The sequence below is a fragment of the Monomorium pharaonis genome, chromosome 3 (genome assembly GCF_013373865.1).
Source record: "Monomorium pharaonis isolate MP-MQ-018 chromosome 3, ASM1337386v2, whole genome shotgun sequence".
Taxonomy (NCBI): Eukaryota; Metazoa; Arthropoda; class Insecta; order Hymenoptera; family Formicidae; genus Monomorium; species Monomorium pharaonis.
In genome coordinates, this window is record NC_050469.1 from 25942608 (window position 1) to 25958951 (window position 16344).

The window sequence follows — 16344 nt, forward strand, 5'->3', positions numbered from 1 at the left end:
AATAAGACTAATGTAAAAGGATGGGATAGTTTTTAAAATTATATATTGGTTTTTGTATATATATTTACATTATTACAATTATTTGTAATATTACAAAGAATTTGGTATTTTGCGCATATGCATCTCTTTCAACCATTTTTGTAATAATTCCTCACCAGTCTTAGGATAGGGAAGATAATAATGTTTAGGTGGTGGTCCTTCTTCCAAGCGTACAAAATAATGGCAATATCTATAGTGTACAGTTCCAGGTCGTCCCCTAGCATGACGTCGTATACCCTTTATTACAATACCTTTAGTACAGAATGATTCCGCTGCAAAAGGAATATTTATTTTTTTCATATATTAATCGAATTTTCAGAAAAAAATATATAATAATATAAAGTAGATATGTAACAGAAATTTCCTGATATTAATATGTGTACTCACCAATCCATAAATTACTTTTAAATTCGACATTGTGCTCTTCTACAGCCAAACGTTGAGCTTCCAATATAACTTCCTTTGCAATCTCGGCACCTTTCTTATACATATAGCTCAATTGTTTTACAGCCTCATCAACAGACATTCCTCGTACAAAACCCGCAATGTACCACATCTTTTTTGGACTGTACTTTATATTGCCTTTCATATGGCATACATACTGAAAAGTAAATTACATAAGTATAATAACTTGACAACTAATAAGTTTAATTTTTATATTATATGAATAATTGTTAAATAGTTTGAAGTAATTTATAATAATAAAGATATTTATTAGGGTAATAGAATAGAATATAAAGTATTTTAGTCATATAATATTATTTATGGAGGTTAGAATAGTGCAAATGTGTAGAGAAGTGTCAACAATAGTCAAGGTTAAATCTTGATGCTTAATAAAATTAAATTAAGTTAATTTTGAAAAGCATCATTTATTAAATTAGAAATTTAGAGCTTTGTAGATTTTAATTAAGAATAATAAATCAAAATAATTATAATCTAGATTATCAAATAAATTTATTATTTTATTTGTAAATTAAGTTTATATATAAGAAAATTTTATGTAAAAATGTTTTAATTTTTTTTTTATATGATGGATTTCTTTTATATGATACAGATGAATTTTTAATTTTTGTTAGTCAAAAAATAAGTCAAAGTTTAGATGTTTTAAATTTAGTTAAAATTAAAAATTAACTTGTTTAAAATTAAGTTAAAAATTATTAATTTTTTGATTAGATGTTGCTCAATCCTAGTGTATCATAAATACAACTATAATACAACTTACAGCAGGTCTCCTTTCTTCACCTGGCTCTTGAGGTGGAAATACTGTCTTATTATAGTCTAGAAAATGTTGTGGGAGTTCGTATTTAGCCAAATTGGTTCTGCATATCGCAGAAATATGAAAACTACATGTTGGTGTGAGATTTGTCGTGCTTGATAATATATTCGTCTTATTTATAGCAGATCTGCCAGACGACGCTAAATATTTAACACATTGACGAATGGTCTGCATATTCTGTAAACATAAAAAGCTATCGAGTTTTATAAACCAAAGTTGTAATCGAGTGACGACAAAATTATTACGCAGTAGTAAGTATAAACTTGTATCTTACGAGACGACTTCTAGAGAAAAGCACAACATAACCTATAATAATCGTTTACTAAATTATGTTGGATATATACTTACTGTAGACAAAAGATTGATCTTGCAAGAAATTCTTAATTTGCAAACTTATTTAGCACGTATAATTTTTTGTATTAATTGTATTTATTTCACAAGAATAAACGAATATTTAATACACAAACAAGAACTATCATCTCGCATCGTTTATGGTACAAGCTTTTCAAGCTAATATTATATTTCCTAAAAAACAAGAAACTGAACTAAATAAACTGACGAAAGATGGTCACTTATTGGACCAAGAGACCTATGTAGGTGGACACGTGAAAGCTCTGGAATCTGGTGTTTTTAGAGCCGACATTCCATGTCGTTTCAAAATTGTGCCGAGCGCTGTAGATGAATTAATCAAAGGTGTAGAAAATGCCTTGAAACATACGATACAGGAAGAAGAAAAAGTACTGATCGCATGAAATTGCACTGATAACTTCGATTCGATCATTTGATTCGGTGTTTACATGATGGTCTGTCCTTTTTAACTGAAATTTTTGAACCATTTTTTTCTCTTCAAATAAGAAAGAAAAAGAAAAAAATAAGTTGCAAAAAAAATTCAGTTAAAAAATATATCTATTAAAAAGATGATATTAATAAATTGTGCTCTTTATAGTCGCATCGTTTTCTCGCAATCAATGAAATTGGAGAACTAAAATTTTACAATTATTTATTACATTTTTAATTATGTATAATTATGTAAATAATATAATTACTAAATTAGTTAATATATATATATAATTCAAATTTATTATTTAATTATATTTATATATATTTAATTATAATTAGAGGGAAGAGAAGAGAAAAAATAAAAATACCTCAAATTTTTATCTTCAAAAATCTTAAAATAATTCCAAAATCAAGTTAATTTATTAAACTTATTAAATATTTGCATCTATATTTTAACATTAATAAAATTATAAATTTTTTATTGTTTAACATGTAAAAAGATTAAATCAGAAATGAGTTATATAGCTGGAGAAATTTTACTTCAAAATTTTGTCACTTCTGACAATAATATAAAAATGAATGTCTTATATTATTAATATTAAACAGATGGTAACAAACGGTAAAGGCAGGAAACAATAATTAATTTTTATTAAAACTGTCATAAAAATTTTAATCTAGTATATTCCTGTATAATACAATATGTAATAACAAAAATAATTATCTGAAATACATGTTTTTTACACAATTGTTTGTAATTTACAATTTTTCTGTTAGCTCGGGTACGACCTTAAATAAGTCTGCAACTAATCCATAATCTGCCACTTGAAAAATGGGAGCCTCTGGATCCTTGTTAATAGCCACGATCGTCTTAGAATCCTTCATACCAGCAAGATGCTGAATTGCTCCCGAAATTCCAACTGCTATGTACAAATTCTGAAACCACAATCATAAAATTATTAGTTCAAGATATAGCTGAGACAAGAGCTTCAATAAAATTTCACATGTTGTATTAATTTTCTTTTTACTTACAGGTGCAACAATTTTTCCAGTTTGCCCTACTTGCAGATCGTTTGGCACGAAGCCGGCGTCAACCGCGGCGCGAGACGCTCCCACCGCCGCATTGAGCTTGTCTGCCAACGTATACAGTAATTGGAAGTTCTCTCCAGATTTCATACCACGTCCGCCAGAAATCACAACTTTAGCGGCTGTCAATTCCGGCCTGTCGGATTTGCTAAGTTCTTGCTTGATAAATTCTACTTGATTCGCGGTGTAATCACCCGTGGGAACACTCTCGCATTTGGCATCCCCACCTTCCAGAGGCAGCAGGTCGAAGGAGGTGCCTCTCACGGATACAACCTTCACATTGTCCTTAGACTTGAGCGTCTGAATGGCATTACCAGCATATATAGTGCGTACGAAGGTGTCTGCAGCTTTTATGTCGATAATGTCGCTTACAGGCGATACATCTAATTTTGCGGCAACCTTAAATTAAATCAGTTATGTTAATTAATATGAAATTGAAAGGGGATCCTGGTGCAAATTACATTTTTTCATTAGAAAATCTTTGAATTGGCTTTATAGAACTTCACATTCCTTTACAGAATCAAAGTGCTATTATATGAATAACAAAAAAATTAACATATTAAAAATTTATATTATAAAAAATTTTGTTATTAATATGAAATAGCCCTTTACCTTATTCATTTCTGTGCATACTTTGGTTATGTAAAAAAATTCTGACTTCCATAAAATCAATTGAAAGATATTTTCTAATAAAAAATGCCAATAATTTATTTCAGGATCTCCTTAAGTTAACACACACAAAGTCGATATAATTTTTTAAAGAGAAAAGATAAATTACGAACTAACCCTGGGGAGCAATGCTTTGCCAAATGCGCTTGCACCAGCCAGTATATGTGTAAACTTGTGCTCGCCACACAGCTTCAATATGAGTGGTGTCAATGATTCCGCAGTAAATCCCTTAAATGCATCGCTGTCCGCAAGGAGAACTTTTGATACACCTTTGGCTTTGCATGCATCTTGTGCAACAGCTTCACACTTTGTACCAGCCACCAGTACGGTGATGTCGCCGCCAATCTTCTTGGCAGCTGTCAATGTGTTACAGGTAAGTGGCAGCAGATTTGCATTGTTGTGTTCTGCGATGACTAGAGTAGACTCGTAACGTGCCAACGAGCCAAACTAAAAAAATTATCACATTAAACATTTTGAAGAACTTTTAAATTATAGATATTAAAAAACTAGAAGACAATTGCAAGATTCATGCTTAAGCCGATTATTCCAATTTATTAGGAAACTTTAATTGACAGATACTTATTATCTATTATCTGTTAATTTATTTAGAAAGATGAAGATACACATGTTTACCTGATATAGATAAGAGGTTTGTTTTTTATTCCTGCACTACTGTACTAGTGCAAAAGTTAGAATAAGACAAATATATTTTTTCTTATTCTAACTTATTGCATTAGTGCAGCAGTGCAGAAATAAAAAACAAACCTGTTTACCAAAAAATTGAAAGAATCGACCCGAAGGCAAAGCTAATTGATACAATTAGACATATATATATATATATATATTTAATCTGTTTCATATTTCTCACAAAAATAGATCGGAAATGCAGCTGGCATCGAAATTGGAACGAATTCGTAAGGTTGCGATCAAAACGCAAGGTATATACGAATCATATGGAGAGAAATGACGAAACAAATGAAAGCTGAAAGTCGTGAAACAAATTTAAGAACCTGTACTTACTTTGCTAGTAGCCCGTAATGTCCTGACGCAGGTGGAAAACATCGTCGTGCGGAACTTTATGTCCTTTTCTCTCGCCTACAACGTTGAACTGTAAAAAATAACGCTCCTTAATCAGTGATGATAAAGTCCAAAGTCTATTGCTAGTAGAAGCAGAAATTCATACGCGCGTCAATCGCGACTGATCGTGGCGGTATTATGGGATGTAATTGCAAATTAAGAGAGCATACGAAACATACATCCTGGAAAGATGTTTTGATTGCCTCGTTTAATACTGATAGGATATAGAAATATATTTCAAGTTTTGTGTAAATGGTAATGTTAAAACAAGTTCTTTCAATTTTTCTTCATAAAAAATGCATTCAGCATGTAAGACTGATATTTCATGTGTACGTACACATTTTTCGAAACATGTACGATTTGCTGCAGAGTATAGAGAAGCTCTTGGTTTCCAGAAATTTTTTATTTTGGAGCCAATCAAAACATCCAACAAATATATGGTGAGAGAGGAGCTTCTGGTTTTCTATTGCGTATGTGAATGCGCCCTAAAGATATCAGGTGCAAGTGAAACTACCGTACCGACGGATTGTTAAATGTGGTTAAATGCTATAGAGCCATAGAGGATTAATTTCGGCGTTGTGGCTATGATAGGTTATAGTTTTGCCGCCGGGATTGATTTATAACGCGTTTATCACTGTAAATAATTGTAAACTACCATATACGATCACCGTAATCTCTCACAAATTGTGGTCATGGTAAGTCTTAACGTAAAGGTTTATTCTCGTGATAGCGCAAGCTACAACGTTTGACTTTTTATAAGGATATGATAAGGATTTTCGTCAAATTCAATTTGACTTGTATTTATATTTCAGCTGTTCTACTCCTTTTTTAAATCCTTGATCGGAAAGGACGTGGTGGTCGAATTGAAAAACGACCTCAGGTGAGACATCGCATGAATAAGTTTATTGCGTTTTATGTGACATTAATGCATTGCGTGACATTTTTGTCTTTAGCATTTGCGGCACGTTGTATTCCGTTGATCAATATCTAAATATAAAATTAGCTGACATTAGTGTAACGGATTCGGAGAAGTATCCACATATGGTATGTTAACCACTGTAATTGGTATTATGCGAAATTTGAATTAATGATGACACTATAGGTTTTTCATAATCTCGGAAGCTAAATTCTTTTATTGGTTGTAAGAGAAATGTATACAAAGGTAATGTAGATATATACATATATAGGTACCTATTAGTGATGGGATTAAGTATCTTTACAAATAGATTTGAATCTGGTTGTGTAATTTCAGATTCTGTAATTACATTGAAAAATAAAAATAGTGCTTTCAACTAGATTTAAATCATGATTATATATTTAAATTCTTTAGACATGCTCTACTAAAAACTTCATTTTTACTATTTCAACAATTTTATTCTTAAAGTTTAAATACTACTTGAAAAAATGCAATTCTTTATAATGGAAATTACTTTTGAATATATCTTGAATCCTCATTAGATGCTCATCAAATACTTATCACCTCAGCAGATACTCATCTGTTTAAAATTTAGAAGTAGTTAGTATTGATTGTTGCTATGCAAGTATAATGTACAAAATATTTCTTACAAATTCTCGCTTAAATTATATAAAATAAAACTTGATTATTGGCTTGGATTTTTAAGTACATATTGAAATTGATCTCAATATTAGTATCTGTATATGTTTGTATATGCAATTTTTCAAATGTAAACACTTGTAATTTTGAGTTTGCACATACATTTCTCTTACAAGTGGTTAGAGAATCAAGTTCAAAGAACAAACTTCTTGCACAGTTCATCTTTCCCCTTTTTTGTTTTTATATAGGAAAAAGGAGAATAGATCAATCATGTAAGGAGTTCAGTATTGAGATTTAAAAAAAATCTTATATAAATTAGATAAAAAATGACATTGTTATGTAATATAACTATCAAAATTAATTGCAATCAAATATAATTAATGAGTTGTATATTAAATTACAGTTATCGGTAAAGAATTGCTTTATCCGTGGATCTGTGGTACGATATGTACAACTTCCAGTAGATGAAGTAGACATCCATCTATTAACTGAAGCGGCGCGAAGAGAAGCGATGAATGCTCAAGCAAGATAGTTTGTAGTTTTCTTAAATGTATTACTTATATTAAGAATTAATTTCCTTTCTTTGGTAATTACATAAATTTCGTATTTAGTATAGGAATAATAATATATGGGGAGAATCACACATTTTGCACTATTCAAGTTTTTTTTAAAAATGAATAATACTATAACGTTTTTCAATATATATTTTTATTCAGTTATTTTAAAATAAAAAATATTTGTAACAAAGTACTTTGTATATTTTTTTATGAGCTTTTTTCTCGCTCCTTTTTTTATTGTGCATATTTAATGTGATAAAAATAATGAATATAGTACTTCTACTATATCTACTTGTGTTAGAATCAATCTACAAAAAGGTTTAGTAAGCCTTAAGCCGTAAGAAAACAACCAATAATCAATTATTCTCCTCACGTTTGACTGTGATTGATGGATTTTTTACTTTTCTTACTTTCAACTTAAGGTTTACTACATCAATTATAGATGGATTATTATTATATATTATAGGAATGATAAGTACAATATTGTTTATCCATTCGTTCTGTGAGTGTGTATATATAATTTTTTTACTTCCATTCTGATACGGTCTTATCATACCAAATAAATTTTCCTTTTATATCTGTATTCTCCGGCAACAGTGCACAGTAGACAGGGGCTTCAGCTCCTTGATCTGGTGTCAAAGGTCCCTGGTGACTGGTCATATCAGTATCCACATAACCAGGATGTACGGCGTTCACCACAATATCCTCTCGAGAATCCGCATTAAACATAGATTGGTGAATACCAGCTAAGGCACTTACACCAATCTTACTCGCCACATATGCTGAATTTGACCAACCAGCTTGTAAATGAGTGTTAGATTTTGCAGCACTGGGAAATAAAATGTACAATTGTTATTGCAAACTGGAAAATATAAAAAACGAGATAATGCAGTAAAAAAATAGTAACGCTTACTCGACAAACTCTTGCATAATTTTATCCAATTCCGTTTCAGTCAAATTCGAATCGGCTAATTTCTGTTTTAATGCGTCGCCAGTAATGTTGCGCAGACGTCCAGCACTGCTTGAGAGGTGAACTACTCGGGCATGCGGTCTGAGTAATGGATAAAGTGCGGTACACACTCTACGCAAGCTGAAGTAGTTCACTCGTATTGTTTCTTCTGCTTGTAATCCAAAAGGTTCCGTAGCATTATTCTATAATAAGTAAATTACTTATTTACTTACTAATAATATTTTATTTCCATAAAATATTATATTAAGATATTAGATTAAAATATTATATATTTTGATAAGATTATTAAATGTTTTTCTATATATAAATAATTATTAAATGTTTTTCTATATATAATAAAAATGTATGAATAAAAATATAGAAAAAATATATTGTTTTTTTTTTAAGTCAAATTATTCTTTAAAAAATTTTGAAAATAAAGAATAAAAAATATTTATCAAATGCTATATTTATATCTTATCAATATGTCTTTACTTTAAATGCTATGGCAGCATTGTTAACCAGCACGTCAAGGCCACCATACGTGTTCTTCAAATAATCCCGGAATTGTGTAACACTGTCGTCATCGTTGATGTCCAATTGATGGAACTGTGGATTCAAACCCTGTTTTTTCAGTTCACTGACAGCATTCAAGCCACGAGTGTTGTCACGAGCTGTTAGGTACACAGTTCCATTATACTCTTGACAGAGAGCTTTGACAATGGCAAAGCCAATACCCTTGTTTCCACCAGTTACCTGAGTGTTATTTAACAAAGATTTACAAGTTTGTTTTTTATAACTGCATTCTGTTATACTTCTAAGCTTAAAATCAAACAGGTGAGAAGTTAGATAGAGATAAATAAGATATATCAATAATCTAACTTCAAAAAAACTATAGGATTGTTTTTTTTCCTTTTTCTCTTTCAAACATCCTAAATAACATAGGACATTCTGTAAATGAGCAAATGTTCATCCTAAACAGATCAAAGTTATAACAATATCATAAGATATCTATCATTTTCAACAAGTGACAAATGATATCCTTATAAATTATGATTTTCAACTTTTACTTGGATTAAAACATTTGTAGATGTCCACAGGATATTTTGTTCTATCAGGATGCTAATTATATATCGTATTACAATGTAGAAAGTATAATGCAATTTCTATAGTGTTATATCGAAATCTTTGCACAATTTTCTTACCACAGCGACGCGAGGCATCTCGTGCAATGTGTTGTAACACTTAAACGACTTATATGCTTATATCCTGTTTTTCACCACGCCTCTCTATTTATACGATGTAATCTTCAAACCACAATGATCAAGCAGAATTGTTACATGGTTACATCCCGACAAGAGTAGTGTAGATGTTAAAATGATCGGCATGAGATTGTCGATTTTGTGTTTGCTCTTTTTAATGCTAAAAATATCAAAAATTCTTTTATTTGTATTGAATACATAACGCGGTAATCTTTATCTCGTATACGTTGTTTGAAAGTTCCAAAATTTTTGCATTTAAAACGAGATAAATATACATTCGAGCGTTGAAAAGAAAGAGAGAAAGCGTAGATTTAAGTACAAAAAGTGCGAATAACACAAACAAAACATTGGAATGTTGACGCGCAGAAACGCCACACCAATGGGCGGCGAGCGGCGTTAAGCCGAGTGTTCAAGATTATTAAGGTCTGTTCACCTACAATTCTGCAAAGTTTATCAATGCAATGGTTGTCAAATAGCATTTAGGAGAATACAGTAGAATGCAACGCACTCCAAACTCCAATGCGTTGCCAACAATTCGAGTAGCATTGACAGTTGCAAAAATTTGTTTGATAAAGCGTGATATTGTTTTTTAAAGCCGCAACGATGCACGACGCTTACGAGGAAACATCTATATTAAATATCACTGTGCAAATTGAGTCTATGGCTGCTTATGGTAAGAGATTCTTTTATGTTTGTTTCTATCAATGTAAAGCAAATTTCGCTAATTTAATCTTTTTCTAATTCTCAGAACTAAAAAAAGATAAAAATTAAGTTAATTTGAAGTTTAGAATTTGTTTAGAAGTTGTTAGAAATGAACATTAGATGGTTATGCAAAATGGAATTGTCAGAAATTTATGTTAGTAGATACCTTCATTAAATTTCGAACTGTTTCAGATGACAATTTACTGATAGGCACCAGAGAAGGTCATCTTCTTATGTACAATGTTCCATCAGTGTTCGACGACAGCCACAAACTAGAATTGTTACGTCACAGTAAGAATTTCAACAAGAAAAGAATTACTCAGATAGATGTTGTGCCGGAATATAATTTATTGATTATCCTAACGGGTATGTTTCAAATCGATGTGTCAAAATTTAATTTATTAGACAGCAATATCCATATTTCTTAATCTTATGGAAAATTGTGGAAAATTGCAGATAACATTGTGTGCATTCATGATCTGAATTCACCCAACTTCCAACAAATATGTCAATTACCAAAGACTCGTGGTGCCACTCTGTTCACTCTGGATGTTAAGTCGACTGAAAGCCTGACAGGAGAAAAGAACACTGTGGTGCGTTTATGTGTCGCTGTCAAACGTAAATTACAATTGTATTACTGGAAGGGAAAGAAGTTTGAAGAGTTTAACGATTTTGAGTTAACTGTGCCAGATATACCTCGTCAATTGTCATGGTAAAAAGAAGTAGAAAAATTATTAAAATATTTTGGCATTTTACTCATAATGGCTTTATCGATTAATTTTTATTAATTAGGTGCAGCGAAATGTTAATATTAGGCTTTCGTGGATTGTCTTACACGATTTATGACTTAAGCGGTAAACCCAAGGAGCTCTTTCCCACTGGCAAATCTCCAGAACCAAGTATTACAAAATTGTCGGACAGTTCTTTTGTCCTAGGCAAAGATTCTCAATCGTTTATCATGGATACAAAGGGAGAGTTGGTCCAGCATAATCCAGTAAAATGGTCAGATACACCTAGTATAATAGGTACAGAGAATAAACTTTACTACTATTTTCTCTCTAGTTTATTTCTACCAATATAAATTAACTTTTAGACTAAGAATTAAAAACAAAAAATAAATTGAACTAAAATTATAATTAATTTCTATAGAAATAAATGTCTTTCTTTTTAATTATGATTTTATTAAATTTTACCATAATATATTTTAGCATGGGACGATCCTTACTTACTTGGTATCGTGCATGATAGATTGGAGGTGTATACGATAGAAGGATGTCTACATATCCAGACAATAAAGGATTTGAATAAAGCTAGACTTATATATCGATGCAAACAAGGGAAAGTCTTTGTAGCCTCCATTAGTCAGATTTGGTGTGTCAAGGCAATTGATGTCACTTTACAAATTAGGACTTTGCTGGAACAAAATCAGTTTCAATTGGCACTAAAATTGACTGTACGTTAATTAAATTTAATGTCAGTTAAAAATTATCATTTATGTGTTTTCTAATTTAATATTCATGCATATTTCAGAGTTTATCAGACATAACGGACGAAGAGAAAGCTAAGCAAACGTATAAAATACAAACGTTATACGCGCATCATTTGTTCTACAATAAGCGATTCCAAGAAGCGATGGATCTATTCTTAAAACTGGGGACCGATCCATACGAAGTGATCAGATTGTTTCCAGATTTAGTTACGCCTTCGACCAACACGCATGAAGTCGGCGAACCAACGCCTAGTTTACCGAAGTTACAAGATCATGATTTAGAAAAAGGCTTACGTGCATTAATAGTTTTTCTGACTGAAGTCAGGCATAAATTAATGGCGAAAGATAAAGAACTTAGTAAGGAAAAAAATGGGGTAAACGGAGAAAAGAATCTAACCGCTGTAGCTACAGAGCAGCTTCTAAAGATTATAGATACGACTCTTTTAAAGTGTTATCTGCAGGTAAAAGAGAAAAGGAATAATAAAAATCTTGCAAAGATGTGTACATAGAATGAAAACATTAAAAGAATTTTTTTATTTTAGACCACTGACGCCTTGGTGGCGCCTTTACTTAGATTGAATCACTGTCACTTGGCAGAAGCTGAGAAAACTTTATTGATGCATCAGAAATATCCAGAACTCATTATATTATATCAAACCAAAGGGCAGCACAAGAAAGCACTGGAGCTATTGGAAAAGCACGCGAAGGAAAACGATTCTAGTCTAAAAGGCACTGAGAGAACTATACAGTATTTGCAGCATCTCGGCAAGGATCATATGGATCTAATACTAAAATTTGCCGGATGGGTTTTAATGGAAGATCCTGAGCAAGGCCTTAGAATATTTATGGAAGATATACAGGTGCATATTTTTATTCAGTTTTCATTTTTATATTTAATATTTCTCTTATTTATTTTTGCATTTTGTTGCATTTTGTTTGTAGGAAGTCGAACAATTACCTAGACCAAAGATATTGGATTACCTTCTACGCTTCCACAAAGACTTAGTAATACAATACTTAGAACATGTAGTACACGTTTGGGAAGACACCAATCCATTGTTCCATAACGTTTTGATACATCAGTACAAGGAAAAGTGTCTAGCTTCCATGAGTGCAAATGCAACGCCAGCGGAGAAAGAAATATTGCCGCACGTCCGACAGAAGTTGCAACAATTTCTAGAGAAGTCGGCGCATTACACACCGGAAACGATATTGGTGCATTTTCCGTTCGACAGCTTGTTCGAAGAACGTGCAGTTATACTTGGACGGCTCGGTCGTCATCAGCAGGCTATATCGATATACGTTAGTCTTTTAAATGACATACCGCGTGCGATACAATATTGCCAAAATGTATATACAAGGTACCAAAGTAAGTGAATCTTAAAGTATCTGTATGTTGATTGTTAATTGAATAAAAGTAATCTAATTACTTTGGTATTTACTTTAAGACCAAGATCGCGCGGAGAAACAAAAGCAAGCGGATAATGCCGACGAAGTTTACGTTTTGTTGATTCAGCAGTTGTTGAAACCCGACAATGACGGTGTTTTAATGGCCGGTAAATATTGCTGTAAAGATTTAATTTCTTTATTTTATATATATATATATTTTTTTTAATAGAAGTTTTATTTTTCAAGGTTGTAATCCAGAAATTCAAAGAACGGCACAGCCAGATTTAGAAATGGCTCTCCGATTGCTGGAGGAGCACGCTTCAAAAATAAATCCTATGAAGGTCTTAGAAGTTTTGCCGGATTCCGTTCCTATTGGTAGAATAAAACACTTCCTGGAAGTTAGCTTGCAAAATAACTTGAACGCAAGGAGGAGAACGCAAATTCTTAAGGGACTGCTTTACGCCGAGCACTTACAAGTACAGGAGCAACGGATGCATTACGAATCACAGAGTGTCCTCATGACGGAATTTAATATATGTCCAGTTTGCAAAAAACGTTTTGGCAACCAAAGGTATACATGTTTTCTAATTTGAGATAGATTAGATTCTTGTAAATTATTTACAATTCTAATCAGTCCTGTTTTTTAGTGCTTTTGCAAGATACCCCAATGGTGATATAGTGCATTACTCTTGTCAAGATCGCAAGGTGTAAAAGCGAAGAGAAGAATTATATATAGATCATAAGTTTCGTAATAAATTTACGATTGTATATACGTACGCATTTTATATATACCGATATATGTAAATGAAATTCCGATATACGTATTGTTACGAAAAATTCAAGGAAGCTGTTCTCTGCAGTTACTTATTAAAATTATTAGTAAAATTATTTACAAGAATCTTAGATTTAAATCAGTGTCATTTTTCTATTGCGCGTTTGTTATATTTCCTAAAATATAAGTACAAATGAAAAAATAAATCGCAAGAAATAAATATTTTATCGATTAAAATCTTTCCGGCCGAATGAAATTTGAAGAAAAAGAATGTCAAGAGCACAGTCGCATTCTCGGCGATTTGAATTTCTCGCCGAGCGTTTCGGTGTCGAGGCGCGATTGGCTGCGATAATCGCCCGCGTGACATTCGAAGTTTGCTGGAAATTTATGCGATTTCTCCGCGAGGGTGACCGCGGATGTTTTTTTTCGTGCGAGCGATGCAGGGTGATGACGGCACAATGTGCCGCGCATTTGCATAATGCGGGGCGGGAAAAAAAAACGAGTTAAACCTCCGACAAGTGCAACACAGAGGATGGGGCGTGACCGCGGTCCAGAATACGGATTGATGATGTCATAAGTGATCGTGTATTCCTACGCCGGCCGGCGTAAGACGGCCGGGAGACAGGTACAGTACATATGAGAATACTTGCGATCATTCGAGGAGTGAATACGCCACGTTGCATCCTCGAGAGTTGTTTTGCTTTATTTTTATATAATTTAGTTGGTAAAACGTAATTTTTTATTTTGTTTACATATATATATATGAATAATTAATAATTGTTATATTGTATGAATTTTATGTAACATATAATTATTGTATTTTAATTTATAATATTTATCACATTAATTCTATTTATATACTTTTTTACTTGCGTCACAAAAAAGTAACGGAACAATATTTTATCTCATGACCTGTGAAGAATATAAAACTTCAATTAATGGTAATCTTTTTTCCTTTAAAAATATTTTTTTTTATTTATTTCTTTCCAAGATTCTTACATAGTAAATTTAACGTTGCGCGGTATCTGAAAATATAGTTAATTATATATTTACGAATATTTCATATCTTTAAAATCACAATTGAACTCTTTTTTTTTTAATTTGCATATATTATATATTTGCATATAAATTATAACAATGACGACGCAACCGAATGTTTGCATCTCTATCTAACTTCATCTAAAATTGTCTCGAACATACAATGTGCAACGTAGCGAGAAGAAAGAACCGACAAGTGCATGAGTACTGTACTCTCGGCTCCGCGTACTGTACCGATTCCCCACGAATCCCCGCGCTGATGACTCCGTCCCGATACCTTGGACCCGGTATTCGAGTATCCGCGGCACGGGATCCGGGAGAGGAAGAGACGAATCGCCGGGGGCGCGCGTTCGTTTTTTCCAATTTTCCGCGTCGCGGGCGGACGGCAGCGCGCGTGCGGGCTCGGCGCCGCTTTTCGTGCACGCAGGGACTAGCTGCGGCGGCGTAGGTGCGCGCCGCGGGCCGCTCAGCAGTCGGTTGCGCGCCGGTCGAGTGTGTGGACGGGCGGATCGGTGTTGGATCGTTATTTGGTGGTATTTTGGTGTACCGAGCCGGGGACTTTTATGCGAGTTGCGTGGCGGGACGGTGCCGCGGGGTGTCCTTACGCGAGGGTAAGTAAACTCGCCGGCGTCGGGCGGCGACAGGCCTCGCCCCGGCGTCTCTCTCTCTTCCGTTCTCGGCGGAAACGCGGCTTCGGAGTCGCCGCCGCCTCGGTGACGGGTGGACATTGGTGTCGGGATAAAAATGGCGTGCGCCGCCTCGCGGCTTCTCTCTCTCTTTCTTTCTTTCTCTCTTTCTCTCCTTTCTTTCTCTTTCCCCGTACCCGCGCGTAGTAGGCAGAGATACCGTAGGATGTGGCACCGGGTCGTCGGTGCGTCGCGACGGCGAGTCGCGCGCTGTCAGTAACGATCGCGTCGTCGTCGTAGGGCTCGCGAGCCGCGTCGCGTCGCGACGGCGGCGGCGGCGTCGTCGTCGCCCACAGAGTCTGCACGCAGGGATGCCCTATACCGGCATCGATTGCCGTCGGCGAATGTGTCGACGTCGTCGCCGTCGGCGAATGTGTCCCTTCTCTCCGTGTACTTTTCTCCACAGCATCCTTCTCCCCTGACGATACTTCCCGTTCTGTTTGATCTGATCTCGCGCGGGTGGCGTTATTGAAATTTCTTCTCTCGCGATTGCCTTCGATCGGCGAGTTGGTTCTGCTCTCCCTCTCTCGCCCGAGGAGGTCGACTTTAATTTCCGCCGCGGTACCAGGGTTCCCCTCGCCCTCCCCTTATCGCCATCTCTCCGCCATCCGTCCGTCCGTCCGTCTGTCCCTTCCTCCCTCCCTGCCGCCAACGTTTTGTTCACCTGTCAAGACGACCTATCTGCCGATGACCCAATTTCCCGGCGCGGCGCTTCCATTGAACGCGCCGAGGAGCAGAATCGAACGTAGCTCTCTCTCGGCGCTCGCGTTCGCGTTAACCAGTGTCGGAGGGGCGGAGTACGCATTTTCTGTGGATGCTTTTTTTTTCTCTTAAATTTTAATAATCGCCTCGCGCCTCGGGAGCGAAGGGAGACGAATAGTACCCGGCGGTGCTGGTCGGCGCGACGGCAATTGCGGGGCCGCGCGGTCCCTCCCGGCTCACCAGCTCTAAATTGATGTCAATGGGCGTGGAAGGGCAAATAGAGCGATCGCGCGAGATAAACCCGTCCTTGTACCTGCTC

The 16344-nt window shown here is 34.6% G+C and overlaps 6 protein-coding genes across 10 annotated transcripts in view; 3 read left to right on the top strand and 3 right to left on the bottom strand.

The window, feature by feature from the left end:
• Positions 1-45: 45 nt before the first annotated feature.
• LOC105834148 (39S ribosomal protein L22, mitochondrial) lies at positions 46-1989 on the bottom strand. 2 transcript variants are annotated; one of them, XM_012676417.3, is made up of 4 exons: positions 1664-1989; positions 1262-1492; positions 427-640; positions 46-311 (listed from the first exon to the last, which is right to left on the bottom strand). In XM_012676417.3, exons 2-4 carry the CDS (start codon positions 1487-1489, stop codon positions 91-93), a joined length of 663 nt encoding a protein of 220 aa, XP_012531871.1. In that variant the 5' UTR covers positions 1490-1492; positions 1664-1989; the 3' UTR covers positions 46-90. The 2 variants fall into 2 exon arrangements, with proteins under 2 accessions (XP_012531871.1, XP_012531872.1); XM_012676418.3 differs by having other exon boundaries at positions 1262-1508.
• Positions 1990-2728: 739 nt separating this feature from the next.
• LOC105834149 (electron transfer flavoprotein subunit alpha, mitochondrial) lies at positions 2729-5049 on the bottom strand. The gene is made up of 5 exons (XM_028189893.2): positions 5031-5049; positions 4868-4955; positions 3965-4294; positions 3125-3577; positions 2729-3028 (listed from the first exon to the last, which is right to left on the bottom strand). Exons 2-5 carry the CDS (start codon positions 4907-4909, stop codon positions 2852-2854), a joined length of 1002 nt encoding a protein of 333 aa, XP_028045694.1. The 5' UTR covers positions 4910-4955; positions 5031-5049; the 3' UTR covers positions 2729-2851.
• A 292-nt stretch (positions 5050-5341) lies between these two features.
• Positions 5342-7226, top strand: LOC105834150 (U6 snRNA-associated Sm-like protein LSm2). Its single transcript, XM_012676420.3, has 4 exons — positions 5342-5619; positions 5737-5804; positions 5878-5968; positions 6883-7226. The coding sequence occupies exons 1-4, from the start codon at positions 5617-5619 to the stop codon at positions 7009-7011; spliced, it is 291 nt and encodes a 96-aa protein (XP_012531874.1). The 5' UTR covers positions 5342-5616; the 3' UTR covers positions 7012-7226.
• Positions 7227-7265: 39 nt separating this feature from the next.
• On the bottom strand, positions 7266-9582 carry LOC105834151 (carbonyl reductase [NADPH] 3). The gene is made up of 4 exons (XM_012676421.3): positions 9191-9582; positions 8481-8741; positions 7950-8188; positions 7266-7865 (listed from the first exon to the last, which is right to left on the bottom strand). The coding sequence occupies exons 1-4, from the start codon at positions 9206-9208 to the stop codon at positions 7562-7564; spliced, it is 822 nt and encodes a 273-aa protein (XP_012531875.1). The 5' UTR covers positions 9209-9582; the 3' UTR covers positions 7266-7561.
• Positions 9583-9724: 142 nt separating this feature from the next.
• Positions 9725-13738, top strand: LOC105834155 (vam6/Vps39-like protein). Its single transcript, XM_012676425.3, has 11 exons — positions 9725-9920; positions 10142-10315; positions 10406-10661; positions 10742-10974; positions 11158-11402; positions 11480-11899; positions 11981-12298; positions 12381-12807; positions 12887-12994; positions 13074-13398; positions 13475-13738. The coding sequence occupies exons 1-11, from the start codon at positions 9851-9853 to the stop codon at positions 13536-13538; spliced, it is 2640 nt and encodes an 879-aa protein (XP_012531879.1). The 5' UTR covers positions 9725-9850; the 3' UTR covers positions 13539-13738.
• A 1376-nt stretch (positions 13739-15114) lies between these two features.
• Positions 15115-16344, top strand: part of LOC105839473 (spectrin beta chain) — a 34990-nt gene continuing 33760 nt past the window's right edge. For all 4 annotated transcript variants that reach the window (XM_036284637.1, XM_036284639.1, XM_036284638.1 and 1 more), the window contains exon 1: positions 15115-15248. The gene's annotated coding sequence lies outside the window, so the exon portion shown is untranslated. The remainder of the gene's footprint in view (positions 15249-16344) is intronic.